The 23,144-nt window shown below is 38.3% G+C and overlaps 1 protein-coding gene and 1 pseudogene across 13 annotated transcripts in view; one reads left to right on the top strand and one right to left on the bottom strand.

The window, feature by feature from the left end:
* The window catches only part of MAGI2 (membrane associated guanylate kinase, WW and PDZ domain containing 2), a 1,476,658-nt gene that overhangs the window by 332,509 nt on the left and 1,121,005 nt on the right, over positions 1 to 23,144 (bottom strand). For 7 of the 13 annotated variants that reach the window (XM_030825454.1, XM_030825458.1, XM_030825457.1 and 4 more), the window contains exons 8-10: positions 8,911 to 9,032; positions 8,432 to 8,560; positions 6,769 to 6,951 (exon numbers count right to left, since the gene is read on the bottom strand). In XM_030825454.1, the coding sequence (XP_030681314.1) occupies positions 6,769 to 6,951; positions 8,432 to 8,560; positions 8,911 to 9,032 (434 nt within the window). The remainder of the gene's footprint in view (positions 1 to 6,768; positions 6,952 to 8,431; positions 8,561 to 8,910; positions 9,033 to 23,144) is intronic. The other 6 variants (XM_030825459.1, XM_030825461.1, XM_030825460.1 and 3 more) reach the window with 2 other exon arrangements.
* On the top strand, positions 17,157 to 22,341 carry LOC105740720 (annotated as a pseudogene).

Raw genomic sequence — 23,144 nt, 5'->3', positions numbered from 1 at the left:
TGACCAGCCTGGGCAACAAAGTGATACCTTGTCTCTATAAAAATTTTAAAGAAATTAGCCAAGCATGGTGGTGCAAGCCTGTGGTTCCAGCTACTTGGGAGGCTGAGGTAGGAGGATGGCTGGAGCCTAGGAGCTGGAGGCTACAGTGAGCTGTGATTGTGCCACTACACTCCAGCCTGAGTGACAGAGTGAGACTCTGTCAAGAAAAAGATGATGAAGAGAAGAAAGAAGCAAGAAGAAGAAGAAAAGAAAGAAGAAAAAAAGAAGAGAAAGATGAAGAAGAATGCTAGGATGCTCGCATGTTTTCCTCTCAGGATACTTTCTTGTGATTTTACTAATAAAATGGATAAATACTAAAGGAAGGCAAATAAAAATGAATGGATTATGAGTACTTCCTAATTCAACCCCTGCCTATGGAAGCACTTCATGAATAGGTTAGCTCTCTTCTCTCTCGTGTATGCTGCAAACCACAAGCTTTGATTCAAAAATTAGCCTAGGGAAAAACACAAAACATTATGTAAAGAGAGAAGCTTTTTAACTGAAGAATGTTAGATAAATAACTATCTCTCAGACTCTGTGGTTCTGTGTAAGCCATGTTACATCAAACTTGATTTTTAAAATACTTTAAAGAATGTAATCAGGGTCTCTAGTGTTTGCAAATGATTGCTAGGATGTGTAGAATACTTAATAACCAGAACTCAGAGGGTTTCTGGGCACTATGGTAATTCTTTCTGAGAAACCTTCTGAAACATCATAGGATCATCAGGGATTGGCTCAATGATTGTCAATAAGCAGTTGTTATCAAAAAGCAGCCAAAGGCACACTGCCCTCATTTTTTCCTGTTCTCCATACCTTCCCAGGAGTCAGTGCCAACTAAGAAAGAAATAATTTCCAACTCTACCCTTGTTTCTCTTGGACAGGACCCTGGGTCAAACTTTTTGGTACAGAGGATTTTTCTTTGTGCCTACACAAACTACTGCCGTCTTTTGCCTAAATTAGAGATGATCTGGAGCTGGAGAAGTTGATTAAAATACTTTCATTTTATTTCAGTGTCAAATGAGACTGCTCACCTTTTCAATACCAATGACTTATCCTTTATATCTGTAGCATCTATTATTTGTGTTAATTTTTTAGGTTCATTTGATATATAAAGTCATTATAAAAAAGAAAATTAATTTTGTCTTTACCATGTACTTGTCTTTTAAATTTCATCCAGAAAATGAAAAACTGGTTTGTTGCTGCTTCAGTGGTCCGCTACATTGTCCAATTAGCATTGACTAGGCTATACTGTAAAAGAGGAATTCAGCCTATTCAAATTTCATTTCTTCATTTATAAAAGCATCCATCCAACCACCATCCATCCATCCGTCCATCCAAGAAGTACTTATGAGCATCTGTTATTTGCCCAGCACTGTTTTATGTTCCAGGAACATATAAGTAAAACAAAATATTAGCCATAGAGCAAACCTCTATGCCAAATGGGCTAAAAATTAGTTGAAAAATTCTATGAGAATGGTTTTAATTACAGGTATATGTGTATTTGTGATATTTTGGTTTTTTTATTTGAGGATATATGACTCTATACTGTCTCTGATGTTTGCTACAAGTTTAAGTAGTTCATCTTTACCACTTATGATGGTCATTTTACTCCATATTTCATCATAAATCCACACTGAAGGTGAAACATTAATGTACACGGTGGTGGCATACCCCTTTTTCTAGGCATTTCTCACTACTGTGCCTCTCTGCATGTGCTATTTCCTCTTCCCATGATCTTTCTCACTTGTCCACCTAGCAGATATCTGTTCATCATCCACAACTCTTTCAGGCGTCATCTTATCTTCTCTATGAGGTCTTCCCTAAGCACTTCCCAGCAGAACGGATTTCCCCTTTCCTCTGTACTATTGTTGTACTTATGTACATATTTTTATTATAGCATTGATATAAATATTCATTAACATGTCACTGGTAAACTTCTTGAAGATAGATTTGTCTCATTTTTGCATCCCTAGTAATTTGGGATTTGCTAGTAATTAGCAAAATGTCTGGCACATTCACTAAATATTTGCTGAATTGAACTGAAGAGCCATTCCCTCTATTATAACATGGGATGTTGCAGAAATGTGTTTTTACATGTCATTTTAAATTATCTCACAATTATAGGTAAACGTTTTACATTTTTTGAATATTTAACAAGCATTACATTTTGTTTGATTAAACTTTTTTCCAATGAGAGACATTATCATCCCTATAAAAGCCTAATAAAATTATACAGTTAGCAATATACTTTAAAAAATTTCTGTTGCTTAGCCGGGTGTGATGGTGCATGCCTGTAGTCCTAGCTACTTGGAAGGCTGAGGCAGGGGGATTGCGTGAGCCCAGGAGTTTGAGTGCCACCAGCCTGGGCAACATAGCAAGACCCCATCTCTTGAGAAAACAAACAAACAAACAAACAAACTTCTGTTGCTCACTCCTCCTACTCTCCTGACTTTGTGCCAATATTGTGGTTATTACGTACCTATTATATTTTGTTACAATTACTTGTTTATGGGCCTGTGGCCCCTCCTAGATGTGACCTCCTTGAGAAACAGGTCTGTGTTCTTCCCATCTTTATAGCCCTGGTGCACTGCAATGACTATGAAAGGGAGGTGCTCAGCAAGTTAAATGCATAGAGGACTAAACAGGAGATGGTGAATAGAATTAAATCTTTGGTTCTTTTATCTCTCTTCGGACCTGCTTTGTGATTATCTTAAATGATGACAATCTGCTACGTTCTAAATAAATCTTTGACTTTGTGGTTGAATAAAGCTAACTTAGACTGTGTGGGTGTGGCAAACTAGCAAAATGAGTAAAAAAGAAAAAAGATTTTCTATGCAAATATTTTTATTTTGTCTTTTAAGTTTACACTGAAGTCTTTTCTAGTTTTGAAACATGAAATAGTGGAAAGAAAAATAACTACATTTTTATTCTAAAAAGAAATGGATTTGTGAAATATTTCACTGAAGTTCAAAAGCACTGGGGAGTCTTTCCCCTCTCCCAAGATGGAATTAGTCCCAAAATTTTGTTTTATTCTAATCGTAGGCAATAGGGTAATTTTTATTGAAACATTTGATGTTTGTGAGGTTTTGGCAACATGAAGATGTGGATGCTCAGTAAAATATCACCAAATGAATGGCAGAGATGGACACCCTCTAACTCACTCTTGTAGAAAATTATCTACACATGACTTTTATAACAGTAGTGTTTGGAAACGTGGTGAGTTAGTTTTGAAACTTCATCTCAACTTTTAAGGAGATATAATATGCATTATTACTCATAAATGAGTGGCAGTGACAAATATACTCATAAGGGTACCATAAAAAGTTATTTATACAGAAACTATATGATAAATGGCAATATAGCTTTGGTGATATTTGAAATTAAAAGTATCAGATGAATACCTCAAATTTTTTTTGTTTCTCTATACACAAACCACTTTAAAACCCATGGAAGAACAATTAATAAGTGTATTGGTCATAAAAATGGCAGAACTTTTTCTCCAAAGGAATTCTCTAATTTTTGTATCTACTAGAACCGATTGAGTTTATAAAGTTGATACCATAAACTAAATAAATGTGAAAAACATGACAATGGTGATAGAGTATATTCCTTTAGAGATATAGTTATTGTACTTTATAACAGTATTCTAAGGCATTTAAAAATTACACTATACCAAGAAAAATTTCTGAAATTGAGTCAGTAATTAATAGCCTACCAACCAAAAAAAGTCCAGGACCAGACAGATTTACAGCCAAATTCTACCAGAGGTACAAAGAGGAGATGGTACCTTCCTTCTGAAACTATTCCAAACAATAGAAAATGAGGGAATCCTCCCTAACTCATTTTATGATGCCAGCATCATCCTGATACCAAAACCTGGCAGAGACACAACAAAAAAAGAAAATTTCAGGCCAATATCCCTGATGAATATCAATGCAAAAATCCTCAATAAAATACTGGCAAACCGAATCCAGCAGCACATCAAAAAGCTTTTCCATCACAATCAAGTCAGTTTCATTCCTGGGATGCAAGGATGGTTCAACATATGCAAATCAGTAAATGTAATCCATCATATAAACAGAATCAATGACAAAAAACACATGATTATCTCAAAAGATGCAGAAAAGGCCTTCGAGAAAATTCAACACCCCTCATGCTAAAACCTCTCCATAAACTAGGTATTGATGGAACATATCTCAAAATAATAAGAGCTATTTATGACAAACCGACAGCCAATATCATACTGAATGGGAAAAAATGGGAAGCATTCCTTTTGAAAACTGGCACAAGACAAGGATACCCTCTCTCACCACTCCTATTCAACATAGTATTGGAAGTTCTGGTTGGGGCAATCAGGCAAGAGAAAGAAATAAAGGTATTCAAATAGAAAAAGAGGAAGTCAGATAGTCTCTTTTTGCAGATTACATGATTGTATATTTAGAAAACCCCATCGTCTCAGCCCCAAAACTCCTTATGCTGATAATAAGCAACTTCAGCAAAGTCTCAGGATACAAAAATCAATGTGCAAAAATCACAAGCATTCCTATATACCAATAATAGACCAACAGAAAGCCAAATCATAAGTGAACTCCCATTCAAAACTGCTACAAAGAGAATAAAATACCTAGGAATACAACTTACGAGGGATGTGAAGGACCTCTTCAGGGAGAACTATAAACCACTGCTCAAGGGAATAAGAGAGGACACAAACAAATGGAAAACATTCCATACTCATGGATAAGAGGAATCAATATCATGAAAATGGCCATACTGCCCAAAGTAATTTATAGATTCAATGCTATCCCCATCAAGCTACCATTGACTTTCTTCACAGAATTGGAAAAAACCACCATAAATTTTATATGGAACCAAAAAAGAGCCCACATTGCCAAGACAATCCTAAGCAAAAAGAACAAAGCTGGAGGCATCACACTACATGACTTCCAACTATACTATAAGGCTACAGTAACCAAAATAGCATGGTACTGGTACCAAAACAGATATACAGGCCAATGGAACAGAATAGAGGCCTCAGAAATAAACACCATACATCTACAAACATCTGATCTTTGACAAACCTGACAAAAACAAGCAATAGGGAAAGAATTCCCTATTTAATAAACAGTGTTGGGAAAACTGGCTGGCCATATGCAGAAAACTGAAACTGGACCCCTTTCTTGCACCTTATATAAAAATTAACTCAAGATGGATTAAAGACTTAAACGTAAGACCTAAAACCATAAAAACCCTAGAAGAAAACCTAGGCAATACCATTCAGGACATAGGCATGGGAAAAGACTTCATGACTAAAACACCAAAAGCAATGGCAACAAAAGCCAAAATTGACAAATGGGATCTAATTAAACTAAAGAGCTTCTGCAGAGCAGAAGAAACTATCATCAGAGTGAACAGGCAACCTACAGAACGGGAGAAAGTTTTTGCAATCTACCCATCTGACAAAGGGCTAATATCCAGAATCTGCAAAGAACTCAAACAAATTTACAAGAAAAAAAAACAACCCTATGAAAAAGTGGGCAAAGGATATGAACAGACACTTCTCAAAAGAAGACATTTGTGCAGTCAACAAACATATGAAAAAAAGCTCATCATCACTGGTCATTAGAGAAATGCAAATCAAAACCACAATGAGATACCATCTCATGCCAGTTAGAATGGTGATCATTAAAAAGTCAGGAAACAACAGATGCTGGAGGGGATGTGGAGAAACACGAACACTTTTACACTATTGGTGGGAGTGTAAATTGGTTCAACCATTGTGGAAGACAGTGTGGTGATTCCTAAAAGATCTAGAACCAGAACTACTATTTGACCCAGCAATCCCATTACTGTGTATACCTATGTAACAAAACTGCACGTTCTGCACATGTACCCCAGAACTTAAAGTATAATTAAAAAAAATTACACTATACAAATCTTGAATCAGCACTTAAAATACGTAAGGTCAAATTTAATTTCTTCATTGTTTTCTAGATAAGGAAATTCATATTTACAAGTTATGGGAGTTATCCAACATCATGGGCCAGGCAAGAAAACTTAAAATCAGACTGTGAAGCCAAACCTTGTTCATTACTTTTTCATTTACTCTGTGTAATTTTCATATTTTATATGTTTCTGCCCTTAGCAATTTGCCTCTGTATTTCCACATGAAATAAATTTTAATTGTAATTTGAGTAGACATCTGAGTAATTATACATGAAAAATAATTTTTAAGGACTAGAAAAGACTCATATATTAAAACATTATATGGGGATATATACAGACCTAGTCCAGTTTAAAATTTTCTGTATGAGATGGGCATGTATATTTCAATAACTAACCTGGGTGATATAGCATGAGGATATTATAAGATTAACACAGATTTTAAAATATTGTGGCTGAATATAAGTTAGAAAAGTGTGAAATGTTAATCACACCCCTAAGAACAAACTCTAGAGATAAATTAGAAAAGTGTCAATCTCAAGAGTCCACTGAATCCAGCAAACAGAAGGGGTAGTCTAAAAAAGAAGGCAGAAATTATATTCAAAATTGTTTCCAAATTAATTCAACTTGATATTTTTAAACTTAGGGGAAACATAATTTATGCTTTATGCTTTTCCTAAAGTGAAGTGACCTTTGTCTTTTGAATCAAAACACAAAAGAAGCTCCTTATATTTGCCTTCAGAACAAAAGATGTTGCAAAACAATTTTCTAAACCATGAAGGACCTTACCTGTTTCCATTTTTCCATCCTGTGCTGCAGGCCCATCCGGAATCACACTTTTCACCTGCAGAAACTCATCAGGTTCGTCTCCACCAATGATGGTAAATCCAAAACCCATGTTGCTCTTTTTTAGGGTGGTGCTGAGGAATGTTCCCTTCAACTGGGATGCATCCCGGGTGAAGAGTGGTTTTTCTACATTGGCCAATATAAGTTAAAAAAGAAAAAGGCATGTTCAAGGCAAGTTCTCAGACAAGAGAAAGCCAGCCCCTGAGCAGCGACAATCCCAGGGGTAAATGTGGGGGGTCTTATACAGCAAATGCAAGCAGGGGGTGACTGCAAGAGGAGCAAAACTATTAGAACTTCCTACACATGAAGAGCAGTCCCAAGCATCCAGGGAAAGATGAAAAAGCTGTTCGGTTTGGAGACAGACTTTTTGTCAAATCAGTTTCCACTTATTAATTTAGCCTTCTTGTGCTTAAAAAAGGCTGTGTCAACAGGCTGCCAGAGCCTTCTGAGAAAGAGGACAAGGAGCCCAAATCATCCAGACAACATCTGGATCTGTTCCTCTTGTTGTTATGAAAGATTCTAGGTAGGAGGTATGTGTCAGTGGCCGATCCTAAACTAAGCCTTGAAGAAATAAAGGTAGAAAAACGAAATGGACTTGTGATTTTTTTTTTTAAGTGAATAAGAGCACAACATTTCAGCATGTGCAGTATCACAAACAGAGAAACAGTGGAATGTGATCACATACTCAAAAGGTCCAGATTGCTTAGAAAGAGTACCTGTATGTGGGACTGACTTTTGTTTACATGCTCTATTGTGAGACACTATAAAGATAACCAGATAAATAAATTGCTATTGGCTCCGATAGTGTTTAGTATACTCTAAAATGTGAGCAAAAGGCAAGCCAATGTTTTTAGGTATAATTATGAATGTAAAGGTAACACATTTTGTCACAATATGTTGATAGATTCAAATCATATGCCCGAATAATCTGAATAGGCATTGCATAGATTTACCTGCTAAGTTGTTATATAATATGCTTTTCCAGCTATGATCTGTAATAAATATATTCCCAAGTATAGTAAGTGTTTTAAAAAATAATAGTCATACTAGAAAACGGAATTAATATCTGCTTTAAATTCCATCACAGACAAATATTTTATACGATTCTTTTAAAATGTGTTATATTTAGGTGGTCTGATTTAATATTTTTAACAGCCAAATTGTACATGGTAACTCAATTAAGTATTCTGCATGATATCTTTGTTGTTACGTTTTGGTTGACAAGTCATTAACTCTAAAATAATGAGTCATTCTATTAGACTTCTACTTTTTCTGTCTGCTTACATATCACATGTATCTTTATTAAAAACACAGGTTCTTTAAAACATAAATAAAAACCACATATAATCCTTTCTCCTACGTTTTCTTTATCAAATTAATGTTTATAGTTGGAGATGAGTTCATCAGGAGACCTTTACATTCATTTAATTATGCTGCAGTATATGGCGTGAAAATTACCAGCAGGCAAGCCTAGGCCTCCCGACTCTAAAGGCTCTTTTGTGCTTTTATTTAGAAGCTCACTAGCTGTGAAAAGTTTGTGCAGCAACTCATCCCACTACGTGGCTCCCAGGTGTAGTCAGGTCCCACAAGCAGCCCTGGGACATACCGAACAGCCAGGGCCTCCCTGCTGGGTCGCGCTGATAGTAAGACAAGTCATTCACGCTGCGCGACCTCTCCGGGGCAGCACGGGGGCGGATGGATTTGGGCCTAGGTAATGTCCATGAGGAGCTGTCTACTGTCACAAAGGAGAACAAGCCTCATTCTTGTGCTTGGTCTTTTAAGGACAAACTTATAAGTCTCTATGAATCTCTGCAGTTTACAGTGCCACTATAAAAATCCATTAATCTCCGCTTGGTGACATGCTGTACATTCCTATAAAGTACTGCCTGCGGCTGTAACTTCATCTGCGGTTGCTAAAGGCATTAGTTTAGAGAGAATGCAAACATCCAGCTAAAGCTAATAGGAAGGTCTGGAGAAAGCAAATCAAGTTTTCAAAACGGTTCAAGCTACAGACATATTTGGAAGAGCAGGCAGTTTGACAGACAATTTTCCGTTTGAAACATCACATGCTGACAGGTATCATACCTCGGAAACCTGGGGCCTGCAGGGGCTTTGTTCCAAGTTCTGTGTGGGGCATGTTATGTTGCTGTAGCTTCCTTTTTGCTTCCAGGACAGGATTTTCAAACTGTGTTCTTCTATTTATGTGGCTAAAAGAGAAAATTTCAAATTAGGATAACAGTGGGGCAAAGTCACTTAAAAGACCATATGCATGGCTCTATAGAGAGCAGGTGATTAAGGGCCACCTTATCTGATTACAGTCAAGTGCCTCACCCAGCACGCGGTCAGGCTCCTGACTGGGCTGGCCTGTGTACAACACACATTTCTGTGACAAGTGCTGAGTTCTCAAAGGCTCTCTCATATGTTATTCTATTTACATTATGCATGATTCAGCCAAAAGAACTAGAATGTGCACTTGCTTTCTGGTCTACTGTGTTCATTTGAGATGAGTTTAATATGCATGAAAATAAGTGGCCAAGAAATGAAATTTATACTGAATGGTATTGAAGAAAAGAGCATCACCTGAGCTTTGCAAAGTCCCCATATCCAACAGGATAAATGTGAGGTAAATTCATTGATAGAGTGTAGCAACCAGAGTCTGCACTTTTTAGAGTTAATCCTGGATTGAGAGACTGGGATCCAGGAGAAAGACTCCCAAGATGTTTGCAGAAGTTACAGCATACATATGTAGGACAGTTGATGCTGAAATCAATCAAAAGTGGAGAATTCGTATTCTACATGGTGAGAGGGCAAACTCGTAGGTATCAGATGCAGAGCGGCTTGGAGCAACTGTGGCCCAGCTAAACTGAGAGCTTATAGTCCAAGCAAACTGTGAATTCCTGTATAGCAGGCTGTTTGAAATGTAGAGTTCCTTATCTGTGGGGAGAGTAGAAACCAACAATCCTGCTTTTAGTGGTGGGCCTATGTTGCTCTTTCTCTAGGATATAAACATCCCATGAGAGGGCTGGCATATACATTGATTTTGGTTCTTCGTACAAACTGAAATAGAATTATGGCAGGCAAGCATGAAGAGCAGAGAAGGGATGGAAGAGAAACTGACAAATACTGAGTACTTAACTCTTGGCCAGTTACTATATATAATTTTCCTCAGTGAAGTTTCATAACAACCCAGACTTGCATTCTAATTATTCACCTTTTAAAGGCAATGAGACTGACACATGGAGAGATCGGATTATTTGCTCTAAATCACATGTCTCATAAGTGGAAAGGCTGGACTTGGCCGTGTTTATTTCTAAACTGAATCTCTGCACACTTTTTTCTTTTTGATATACAATTTCACATTGGCATGTGCACACACACTTATTGTGTGTATATACCCTGCATGTCCCCAACATAAATCACTTACAGCTTCAGAAAGGAAAGGAGATAGAAGTAGCAACAGCTCAACAACCAATTTTCCAATACTATGAATCAGATCATTTCAAAGCAGTTCCCAGAAACATGGTAAGTCAACCGTAAGATCTAATTCTTTCCTCACGGGAGACAGGGTAAGGTAGCTGCCTGCACCACAGGCTCTGCAGTTAATCAGTCCTGTATTCAAATTCCAGCTCTACCACTTGACTAGCAGTGTGACCTTGGGTGAGTTACTGAAACTGAGTCTTAGTGTCTTAATCTGTAATAGCAGCACAATGCCTCCTCCCTGGGGTGGTTGTGACGATTAAGTGAAATAATGAATATTAGCACATGGTTTTGAGTACAGACATGCTCAATAATTAGCAGCAGTTTGTATCATCATCTTAATCACCACCATCACTGTCATCATTTTTCATCCATAAGAAAGGCTTTATTGGGGAACTTCAGAAGCACTGGGACCTTGCTCTAACTGCCTTTGGTGCTGTTTAGGAAGGGAGTGCTTCTAACAATGCTCTTTGTTAATGAAACTCATTTGTAAGAGGTTCAAAGTACAACCATCTACGTAAAATTATTTTCCATTGGAAATGAAATGTTATTGTAATGCTCTTGTGCACCAAGGCCTTGTGCATCATGACTGTGGTGCACAGTGAACTAATAATATCTGTGCCTGTAAAGCATGTCAGCTGTAAACTCTAACACTGCCACCCTGTCTTGGAAGGACCAGAGTTTGATGCCTGTTTTCCCGTTTCTCCATTGTTACATAACTTCCTTACCAAAATCCTTTGAAACCTTCCTGTTACTTAAACATATACTGTTCCTGATCTTGCCCTCACTCATTTCTGTAGCTTCACCTTTGGCCGCATCACCACATGTGCCCTCTACTTTGAACATACTCGGACCTACTTTGATCAGTGACCCTCTATCAGACCTCTTATCTTTCCACGAGAGATTCAGTATATAAATGGTGCAGCACTTGAAGCAAGACAACCTGGGTTTCAGGTGGCATCTTGGGCAAATTTCTAACTCTCTAAGCTTCAATATCTTTATCTGTAAAATGGGGACATTAATAGCTACATCACGGGTTGCTGTGAGGACAAGAGAAACGTTTACAATGTTTGTATCTCCCTTAGATACCCAGGGAGAACCCAACAATGAAGGTGTGTTTGTTATGTTTTTGAGGTACAGTTATTTCTTATTACTATTCTTGAAGTGTTGCAGTGGTTATTGCTGTTATTCTGAGGATGTTTTTCCTATCTCTCCTGCGTCTCCTTCCCTCACTACTCCCAGGCACATTCCCTGCCTGTGTGATATTCTTCCCCCTTGGGTTCTCAGAAAACTTTGAACAGACTTCTCCCATTGCAGTTTATTCACTTAAAAAAAAATCCATCCACTGAAGCATTTATCCTTTGAGTAACAAATAATCCAATTACATTCTTTAAGTTATTTAAAAATATACAATTAAGTTATTATTCACTATAGTCACTATTCACTTATTTTCTTATACTTCACTTCATCATTAAGATGATTTGAGGACAACAACAACAAAAGTAAACAAAATTAGGGTGAAGTTAGTTGAATCTAGGTGGGAGATCAATAGAATTGATAAGATAGGTTCCTATTTACTAGAGTTTTGTTGCAAATTAGCTTTCAGCTTTTAAGCTGCTAATTCAACAGGAGAGAGAAACCAATTATACAATTCAGAGTACTTCAGATGCACCGAAGCCAGTTGTTTAGAAGGACATAGTATTCCTAAGTCTTATGTGACATTCCTTTCCAAATTTTGAATAAAGAGATTTCTGTGACGTAGTATACAGCATCCTAAATGATAATTTTACAATAATGAATTTCACAGGCTATACTAACTTTATTACAATGTGTGTTAATGATTAATTTGCATGCTGATTTCCTTCCCTAGATTGTGTACTTCTATATACAGGATACATGTGTTATTTATCTTTCTGTACTGAGCATCTAATACAGTGAATGGAAAATAGCTTTTTTTGTTAAATGACTAAATGATGAGTGTGTGTTTTAAAACATTTATTTTCAAACATATGTCAATAACTTTAAGAAACCAAGAAACAGCTTTGAAATGTACTAGGATATCAACTTTTCTTGTTTCTTATCTGTTCTATATCCGTTTTGCTAGGTCATTGTTTGTGATATGCATAACTTTATCCTTAGAAAATACATTACGAAAACTTTCTGGGATGCAGTTATGCATACAACAGAGTTCCTCCAACTTGCCACCTGCATGTAATTATTTTCTTAGAAAAGTTAATGTGTAGCCACCTGCTTTACGGTCACTATGTTGAAAATATTCCATTTACCATCAAAATGAGTTTCTAGAGTTCGCAGAGAATGAGAATACCAATGAGCTAGTTTGGCATGCCTTGGACCCCACAGACAGCAGAGGCAGGATATGGCTCTAGCACCATAAGCTAATTGCTACAGAACAGTTCCATTGTCACAAATGAAGTCATTCATTTGAAACTTAAAATGCTCACAAGCTCCAAAAGACTTATCACAAAGAAATGTGATTGTAGCTGAATAGAAACGTGTCTTCCTTATGCTTCCAAAATGAATAGCTTCAAGTTCTTTCAGCAAGGATTTGGGGGTCTTACAATGTGTACAAAAAGATGTGAATGACAAATGCCATCCTTCTCATTGTTTAGGCTCTGTGAGATAAGTACTAGCTATTTCATCTAGCTTCCATACAGAACAAGAAGCTGGGAAGCTACCAAGAGTTCTTGCTATTTAATTATATCTAGTCTATTGTCATATTTTGCTAAGAGAATCTTGAGCTATTAAAAGCTAAAAGCATAAGAGTCATATTCTGAAGTGGGTATATCTTAAAGACTCCATTTTCTCTTTACAGAAGGGAAAGACTACTGATGAGAGATGCTTCCAAATTAAAAATGGCAAAGGACTCAGGATATTTAAGGATGAAATTCCATTGCCTGATCTTTTTGTCCTTACATTCACTTATCTGCAGTCTGACTCTCTCCTCCACCATGGAATCGAAACTTAAAGTAAGTTCCTATGTGGCAGTGCTTTGAAATTCCAGATGCACCAGAGAGCTTCAAAAACAAACAGAAAACAGAAGACCCAGGGCTACCCTAAATCAACTGATTCATAATTTCAGAATGAGATCCACAGGCATTGGCATTTTTTAGATGAAAGAAAGCTTCCTCTAGTGTGCAGCTAGGGCTGTGATCCCCTGAGTTAGAAGCTGAGAATGTGTGAAGAGGTGTTGCATAAGGAGTATCTTGCCTGATGAGATTTATGCAGAAGCCTCTTTTCCTGTATGTGGCCTCGGGGAGGATTAGGAAATGCAACTTTGCTCCTGAAGAGGACTTCTGCCCTCAGAAGTTTCAGACAAGCACTGAGGGAAGGAAATATTTGCAGCTGCTTAGAGGCCATGCTGCCAAAGGCGGTCCCTGGTCCGGGTCCTGTTTGCCTGCCATTTTCTTCATTGTGGAGAGGGAAGGGAGGAATTAGGAGGAAAGTCTTAAATACTGAGCCCATCAGTATGCACAGGACAGGTTTGCTGAAGGTTATCAAAGCCATCCCCTGACCCTCACCATCAATGCTCCCTGTATATCTATATCTCAGCCTGTTCACAACCCACCTTGCTTCTCCTGGGGTTTTTGGAGACAGGCTCTTTTAGTGCATAGTTGTGAATGACACCTTTGCACCTGCAGGTTACTATCCCACTATCTTGACTTCAGTTAACATTTAGAAATAATTAATGTGGAAGAGAGAAGGGAGCAGCTTTTAAGTGGAGACCGTATCACAGATAAGATGTTTCCAAGGTATCCAAGGTGTCTGTGCTAATTATCCAAGACATGAGGTACATAGTGCTCAAATATTTACTGAATAAATACATGAATGGAGCAAGGCCAGCAGGAAAGAGGATATATCTCACTGTTTTCTAGCTCACTCTCCTGTAAAGTACACATTGTGGGCAGGGCATGGTGACCCATTTCTGTAACCCCAGCACTTTGGGAGGCTTAGGTGGGCAGATTGCCTGAGCATAGGAGTCTGAGACTAGCCTGGGCAACACGGCAAAATCCCATCTCTACTAAAAGTATAAAAATTGGCCAGGTATGGTGGCACAAGTGTCTGTAGTCTCAACTTGGGTTACAATAGAAAAGTGTGAATAAGGAAATGCACTATATTAGGGATGAAATGTGGGAGCATTAGAGAAACAGCAACTCAGCATTGAGAGAGGGAGTGAGAGGACTGGCTTGGGGCTTGGCATTGTGGCTCAGGATGACCACAGTGCAAATTGGCTTCTTTTGGGCTTCCTGAATGAACCTAGTATGGATTTCATCGTTGCTTGGAATCCCTAGGCTTTCTCCAACCCCAGTTCCAATTCCCCATCTCTGCACTGTTACCAACTCCCATCTGAACCCCTAGACTACAGCTGAACTAGCAGGCAAACACAGACATTGCACCCTCCCTGACTATATTTTATTCATTTTAATATGAGCCTTGGGAAGACTTCATAATCTTTTCTCTACTGTCATGTTTGAATAAATGGAATAAAAACAACTTCATGCTTTGGAAACTATGGGAGGAAAATAAGCCTAGAAGGATCTTCTGGAGCCAACCCTCTTCAAAGAAGACAGGATAGTGTAATTATGAGCTTAGTCTCTGTAGTCATGTTGCTCACATCCAAGCCCCCGCACATCCTAGGGATGTAACTGTGAGCACATCATTTACCCTTTTTCTGTGCTTCAGAATTTTTCACCTGTAAAGTCAGATAAAAATAATATTCACCTTATAGAGTTGTTGTGCATATTAAATGTATTAAAATGGGTAAGCTACTTAAGAACAGTGCCTGGATGTAAGTACTCAGTCAATGCTAACTATCATCATTCATCAAATATTTATTTCCCAAAGTCTCTTGACTAGACACTATGGTTGGCAGGGGAGGGACAAAGATGAATCAGGCACATAGTCTAGCAGGGGAGAGAAAACAGGGACAAAAAAGAATTATGATGCAAAACAAGGTTACATAATACAATGTATGCCTTACAGGGCTTTGAAATGCTCCATTTTGGAAGTATTAAATTAAAGCCTAATGTTTTAAATATGTTATTATAAAATATGAGCTTTGAATAATTGGAAAAGTGGAATCTATTTTACTTGGAGCATTTTTTAAAAACAGAATAATTGAATCCTGCCTCTTGAAAGATTTCTTCCCAATTCTAACACTTAAATGATAATTTTCCTTCTATAAATGTCCATTCATTATTCCATACTGTACCTGGGGGAATGTCAGTTTGCTTTGTGAATGTGAATGGGAAGATTGAGTCATTCACATGTTAATTTCTCCTACTCTTGCTGGACATGAGGGTGTCTATGTTGGGGATATAGTATCCAGCTGGGAGGTGGAATCATGGCCAACTGAGAAGAATATCCACATATTGGCACTGAAACTCTTACAGCTGAGTCTGTCCTCTACTCCACACTAGGTTGAGCTTCTCAAAATGCGTATTTTCACATAAATGAGATCTCTTCCCTCCCTCGGTGGTAATGCTAAGTTATTTAAGACATTAACCTGTAATGTGTATTTTATATATAAAGGAAAATCCATCACTAAGCCATTACTCTTCACTAATTCCAAGGAAAACTTCGAATTAACTCCTAGCAGACACGGCTGTGTGCACTGTCAATCATGTCATGAAGCACCCAGGACCTACAAGGTACATAGATTCAATTTCAAAAAATTCAGAACCACTAGGCATGCATTAAAAAATGTTGTTTTCTATCGATCCCTTTTCACTGCCATAAAGCTCTTTCTAAAATGTTATTGCTGAGTGCAGGAGGAGATCATTGTTATCAAAGGTATTTCTAACCTTTTGCTTCTAGATTGAGTGAAAGTAGTGAACTGTAAGTTCATAGAATAGGATTTAGCTAAAGGAAAACTAAAAGACTACACTATTTCAAGATCTTTCTGTATTAGAGGCAAGACTAATAAGTCCTCTTCCACTGGTGTCTGATAATTTAAGTAGTTTAAGTCCTTTACGTCTCATATGTAATTCCATTGATTCCTCAGTATTCTGGACACTAAGGACACAAAGGTGAATATGACAAAATCCTTTCCCCCAGGAGGCTCATACTCCAGTGGGGGAGACACACAAGTTGGGTGACCAGCCATTTCAGTTTGCCTGGGACTAAGGAGTTTCCTGGGATGTGGGGCTTTCAGTTTTCAAACAGGGATAGTCCTGCATAAGTTAAGATGAGTTACTCATTCTAGAAGTGGCCAGGAAAATATAACACAAGGCAAAAATTGCTGAAAATTGTAAGCATGACGTAAGTACTCAGAGGGAGAAAAGACAACTTAGTCTGATGGCTCAGGGAAAGCTTCACAAAGGAAGAGACATGTAAACAGATTGTAGAAGGATGAAAGTATTTTGCTGGATGGAGAAGGGGGCATTTTAGGAAGAGAGTAGTAGATATAGAGGTGCTCAGTAATATTCAATTCTGCCTACCTAGAGTACAAGGCTAGTGCACACAGACATGCATGTGGTTGTGTATGGGTGGCAACGTGGGAGCAAGAGGCATAGGGGAGCGGATGGAAGCTACAAGACTGGAAGGACAGTTCTGAGTCATGGTATGGAGTTTTGTTTAGTCTGAAGATCTCCCTACTTCCATTGTGACCTTAGTCTAATGGAACTGCAGCTTTTAAAGTCTCCGTCTTGGATGATGTACATTATTCCTGAACTTGGGAGCATTATAAGATGAGTTCCACCACACATCAACCAAGTAGGAAAGCTGTGGTTCTCCCTAGAATTCCCAAGCATTTCTGCACCATTTCCTGGCTACCCTCAGTGTCCTAGCTATTGCTTTCACCTGGGGTATGAGGTTGACTTAGAGATGTTCCGAGTATGAAAAAGTCATCCAGGGAAGTAGCCATTTCTGTGTACAAGGAAGGGTGAGAATAGTCTGACTTGTAACATACTCTATGTTGAACTGGATTGCTATTTCTTAATAAATTACTTATGAGTTGCTAAAATGTGCAGTCACAATATAACTTAATTGAACTCCAAAAATATGCATTCATACATAATGATAAGCATACACAGCCATGGATACAGGAATCCTTTGGAGCTTGACTCTAAGGAGAGTCAGAGAATTACCAAGGACACTCAGAATACTGGGCAATGGCAAAGGCAACGTCACTGATGTCTGGGATTATCCAGGAAGGAGGGAATCAGGAGAAGAATGCTAGTGAGGGGAAATTGACAAGACTGGGGACAAGGCTGTGGCAGATTCGGAAAGTCACCAGGCCATGAAAATAACTCCAATTCCATATAATACCCAAATTCCAGGTTTCCAAGACCAATATTCAGAGATGAGGAAAACACTGAAAAAGTATTATTCTTGACTACTGAGTCTTTATGACCACATAGACCAGGAGGAAATCAAATACATAGCAATGCCTTTTATATGCTAGAATGTGATGCAAGAGGGATTAGAAAACACAAAAAATTAAGAAAAAATACTTTTGGCGAGTTTTAGGGAGAAAAGGATATATTGCTGGATACCTAGAATCTGCATAGAATCTTTCAATACCTTGCCACTAAATGTGACTGCAAGGTCTAGGAGTGAGCAGGAGGCTACAATTCTGTTAGGTAAGGACTCTGGGAAGATAGAAGAGGTATGGAGAAAAAGTAGGAATAGAGGATAAAGGTTCAGCAGCCCCAAGAACAGAGAAAGGTGGCAATAAGTTGCTTCAGTGTTGCTTTTAATAGATTGGTTTATTGGGGATAGGTATTGTGACAGAGTTTTATATAATTAACATACTATGTCTAAAATTATGCCATTACTAGAAGATCAAAGCTTTGCACAAATGAGATGATAGTTTCATGTAACTGTAATGGGGGATGTATTTTCAAATAACTTGTTTGTTCTTTTCCATAATACAGATTTATATCCCCACAGTGGGCTGAGTTTATGTTTTTCATTCTGAAGCTCTTAATAAAGAACAGGAAAGGTGTGATGTTGGATTTTTCTGAAGAAAATTCCACTTGTGCACTTTTAAAGTTAATTCCGATTCAGATTTAAATTCTGTTTAATAGATGCCACGGTTTGTTGAAAGAAACAGTTGCATGAAGAATGAATGTCAGCCTTGTAAAAAAACAAAGGCGAGACTAAAGGGAAGACAGTGGACGGCTGAGTGGGATGGGAGCTGATATTCACCTAGCAAATACTATATGCTGACCCTCAGTGAAATAGGTTGCATGCTTTTAATTCACTTGCTCTTCTGAGAGGGTAAACCATTTTCTGCAGATCTTACATTAAGCAGCAGATGCACAAACAAAGCCTAGCTCCATGTAGTGCCAACATCCAAGAACATTGAGTTATGTGATTCTGCTTCAAATATACACTTAACTTTTATGGGGAAATTACTTATGTATGTACAGACATGGGCTATGTCTGGTAATCTGCAATACGTTTCAGCCAGGTGATTCTCAATTTCTTTTTTTCAGTTTTCATTATGAAATTGGAAACTTTAAAAACATTGTGAATTACCTGCTTACTTTCTGAAGACAAAAATGTGAAAATACAGATTTTGATATATTAAATATATTTTTTAAAGAACTCAGTGATCACATGCATAGAAACAGTGACTGAACATGTTTTACCAGAAAATGTGTGTATGTATGCGTTTTACATATTGGAGAAAGTGAGAAATGAAATGGTAATGAGCGCGTGAATGAGGAGTCAGGAGACCTGGCTTTGTGTTAACATTGCTTTCAAACCAGAAGGATCTGTTTTAAGGGTTGTCTTTCAGCTTCCCTTAGGGCAAGTTCTAACATCAATTTCTTGAACTCTTTGCCCTTACCGACTCTGGAAGTTGAGTGTGGGTCATGTCTCTGGCAATTATGATAATAATAAGGTGATTATGTGCTAATATTCATGAATAAGATTACAGTTCTATGTGAGGGAGAATGGAGGTAGTCAACAATAACAAAACTATGTATGTCTAGTCTCAAACTTATAAAAGAATGCTGTATGCTGTAGGCCAGGTTCAGTTCTTCTGAGGGCCAGTGATCTAAGAAGAAATGGAGGGAGTTGTTAAAGGATACAGACTTACAGCTAGATAGGAGGACTAAGTTCTGGCGTTCTACACCACTGTAGCATGACTATAATTTACAATAATATGTAGTCTCAAACAGCTAGACGGAGGATATTGAATGTTCCCAACACAAATAAACTATAAATGAGATGATGGATATGCTAATTACCCTCATCTGATCACTACACTTTATAAGTATCAAAACATCACTATATACTCCGTGAATATGTATACTTATGATTTGTCAATTGAAAGATTTTATACAAGGACATGGAAACATGTCACTTAGCAAGGAATTTTTTATGTAACAGGGTGGAACCTTGAGTGCTGGTGGGAACTCTTCCCAAATACCCACATAAAAGTCACCTGTAAGGGGTGCACTTCTCACCCCACCTGTGCTCCTTGGACACCAACAAAGGCAAGAAGGTGCCACTTGACTCTTGGAATCCTCAATCTCACTGGGATTCACCAAAGTGAAAGCCACTTCCAGTGAGTCTGAGTGGTCTTTCTCTTCCATCTTTCAGACCAAACCAGCATTTTGGGTTTAAGCTACAATTGAAGATTTTGTCTACCACTCACTATCTTTGAGAAATTCCCCTAATGTTTCTGAACTGCAACTGCCTAAACTGTAAATATTCTACTCATTTCATAGGACTGTTTTGAGGAGCAAACAAGATAAAATATATGGAAATGTTTAAAGATGAAGCACTGTATAAATTTGATTTTGACATTCTTGGAATATTCAGGGCCTGGGAGTCAAGTGCAACTTAAATATGGACAGTGCGAAGTCTCTTAATTCTTGTCCTGGGCTGCAACAATATTTTTATCACCTACTAGCTTGATGGCCTGGCTTCTTTAAGTTTCATTTTCTCTGTTTGTAAAATAGCAGTAATAGTATCTCCCATTAAGCATTGGGGTGGTGATTAAATGAGTTTTACAAAATGCCTAATACATACCAAGTGCTTAATAACGGTAGCTAGTAATATTTTTTTCTCTGGGTTGATTAATAGTTACAAAATAAGACCCCCTTGGAGATAAAATTTACATATGAGGTCAGTGCCCCAAAATAAATTACTAAGCAATACTAGTGAAAAAGAAAGACAACCATTCCTGTCATTTTATCTGAAAATATTATTCACATTATTTTGATGCCCAGTTAAAACTGGAGAAAGTGAAGTAAGAATGATAGAATGGAGGGGCCCTGTCAACCTCCATAGGTGAGTGTTGTGCTTAGTGGAAAGTTGAATTAAGATCTTTACATTACAACAAACTCAACAAGTAGTGCTTAATAAGCTTTCAGAGATTTGTTACCTTATGATAAGTTTGAGACTAAATTTATGCAAAACTAATTTTTTTTTTTTTTTTGAGATGGAGTCTCGCTCTGTCTCTCAGGCTGGAGTGCAGTCGCGTGATCTCTGCTCACTGCAAACTCCGCCTCCGGGGTTCACGCCATTCTCCTGCCTCAGCCTCCCAAGTAGCTGGGACTACAGGCGCCCGCCACACGCCCAGCTAATTTCTTGTATTTTTAGTTGAGACGGGGTTTCACTGTGTTAGCCAGGATGGTCTCAATCTTCTGACCTCGTGATCCGCCCACCTTGGCCTCCCAAAGTGCTGGGATTACAGGCGTGAGCCACCACGCTTGGCAGAAAAACTGACTTTATTAGCACAGCAAAGAGCCTTTTTTTTTTCTTTTGCCTTTAGTAGATCCAGTTAACCTTCTCAAACACATAATAGAATTTCTTTTCTTTACACTTGTAGTTTGGCTTAACTGTATTAAACTTAAATGTGAAATTTGATGATAAAAGTTTTTATGATTCACCCATTTTTATTATACAATTAACTCAGTCCATGTAATATAATCTTATCTAATTAAATATGAAATTATGTGATAAACACTAGTAATAAATAATGTTTAATGATTATCATTTTTTATTGTTAAAAAAAGAAAAACAGTTTTCCTTTCAAATGTGTTCAGCTTTGACAGTAGTTAAAAATATATCTCTGAGCTGGGCTTGATCCTGGGAAGTCGAGGCTGCAGTGAGCAGTGATTGCACCACTGCACTCCAGCCTGGGCGACAAAGCGAGACTTTGTCTCAAAAAAAAAAAAAAAAAATATATATATATATATATATATGGACAGAGAGAACTATCTATATCTATCTATCTATCTATCTATTTTTTCCCCCAGGTGGCTGCTGAAGACAGCAGATAGACAGAACCTGGTGCTCAGTGGCCAAGGCCATCTTGTGGGCCACCCTGTGGCCATCTTGGCCAAGTGGGTTCTGCTGGGAAGGAAAGTGTTGGTCGACCACCACGAGGGCATCAACATTTCTGGCAATTTCTGGAGAAACAAATTAAAGTATCTGGCCTTCCTCTGCAAGCAGATGAGCACCAACCCTTCCCAAGGCCCCCCCCTCCCCCCGCTCCCCCAGCCCCACCATTCCTGGGCTCCCAGCCGCATCTTTTGGTGGCCCTGCAGAATCAAGTGGGGCCAGGCTGCCCTGGACCACCTTATGGTGTTTTATGGGATCTCACTGCCCTATGACAAAGTGGTTCCTGCTGCCCTTTAGGTTGTATGACTGAAGCCTACAAGAAAGTTTGCCTCCTTGGGGTGCCTGGCTCACGAGGTTGGCTGGAAATACCAGGTAGTGACAGCCACCCTGGGGGAGAAGAGGAAGGAGAAGGCCAAAATCCACTACAGGAAGAAAAAGCAGCTCATGCGGCTGCAGAAACAGGCCACAAAGAACGTGGAGAAGACAAATGACAAATACACAGAGGTCCTAAGACCCAGGGACTCCCTGTTTGAGACCAGTAAATACTGTTTATTCCTCATGCTTGGCCTGGCCTACCCTTCTGCCATTGCGACCTTGGGATATGGGGGACCCTACCCTTCCTGCATCACCGCCCTCGGATGTGGGGGATCCAGGGGTGGCAATCCAGGTGCCACAGGCAGCCTGGGACTTAAGCTGGGGGCAAGGGAAGGGCCTTAGTCACTGCCTTTCTATAAGGTTATTTTAAACAGCTCTAAGATTTGTACAGGCATAATTTGTCTATGACCTACTTGTTCAGGACAGAGTTTTAGAAAACTAATAGAGCAACCAGTTACTTTGGTTTTAATATTGGCAAAAGGGACCTGGAACATTAATTGGAAGGAGCCCTGCCTTGTGAAAGGGACATCTCTTTTTAACTCCCACCTTGTCATATACTATAATCTGTGGCCGTTATAAGATGAAAAAGTGCTTAGGGACAGCATGATCTTAGTGTTATACAAAGGATATTATAGAGAAGCTTAGACTGGGAAGATGTGTGACCAAGAGGTGGCAGGGGTCGCCCTTGCTCCTTCCCTGTATTTTGTGATCAGAATCAAATAAACTACTTTGAAAGAAAAAAATAGTTCTTATCCACCTTTCTTTGTTCATGAACTTATCCTTTATCTTTAGAAATGCCCTTTTAATGTCAATCTTAATATCAGCCCTCATGTCTTTGGATATCAAGTACATTTATATTTTTTTCTATAGCTCGGTAAAAAGAATCCATGATAATAGTTCGCCCTTCTGAGAGGCCTTCTTTCCATAACTCTCACATGATGGGATTGTTAAAATCATTAAAATAAAAGAATGGTAATATATGTCCAATATATGGTAATTACCATATATGGTAATATATGTCCAACCAAACAAAAAGTAGAAATGGAAAGAAAATGCTTTAAAAATTTTAAGTATTCTTTGATCAGCAACTGTAATGAGAAAATACAGAGGCTTACAGAAAAAAGGCCAAATTTATTTTTGTTAAC

The sequence above is a fragment of the Nomascus leucogenys genome, chromosome 13 (genome assembly GCF_006542625.1).
Source record: "Nomascus leucogenys isolate Asia chromosome 13, Asia_NLE_v1, whole genome shotgun sequence".
Taxonomy (NCBI): domain Eukaryota; kingdom Metazoa; phylum Chordata; class Mammalia; order Primates; family Hylobatidae; genus Nomascus; species Nomascus leucogenys.
This window is presented reverse-complemented; position numbering and strand designations above follow the sequence as displayed.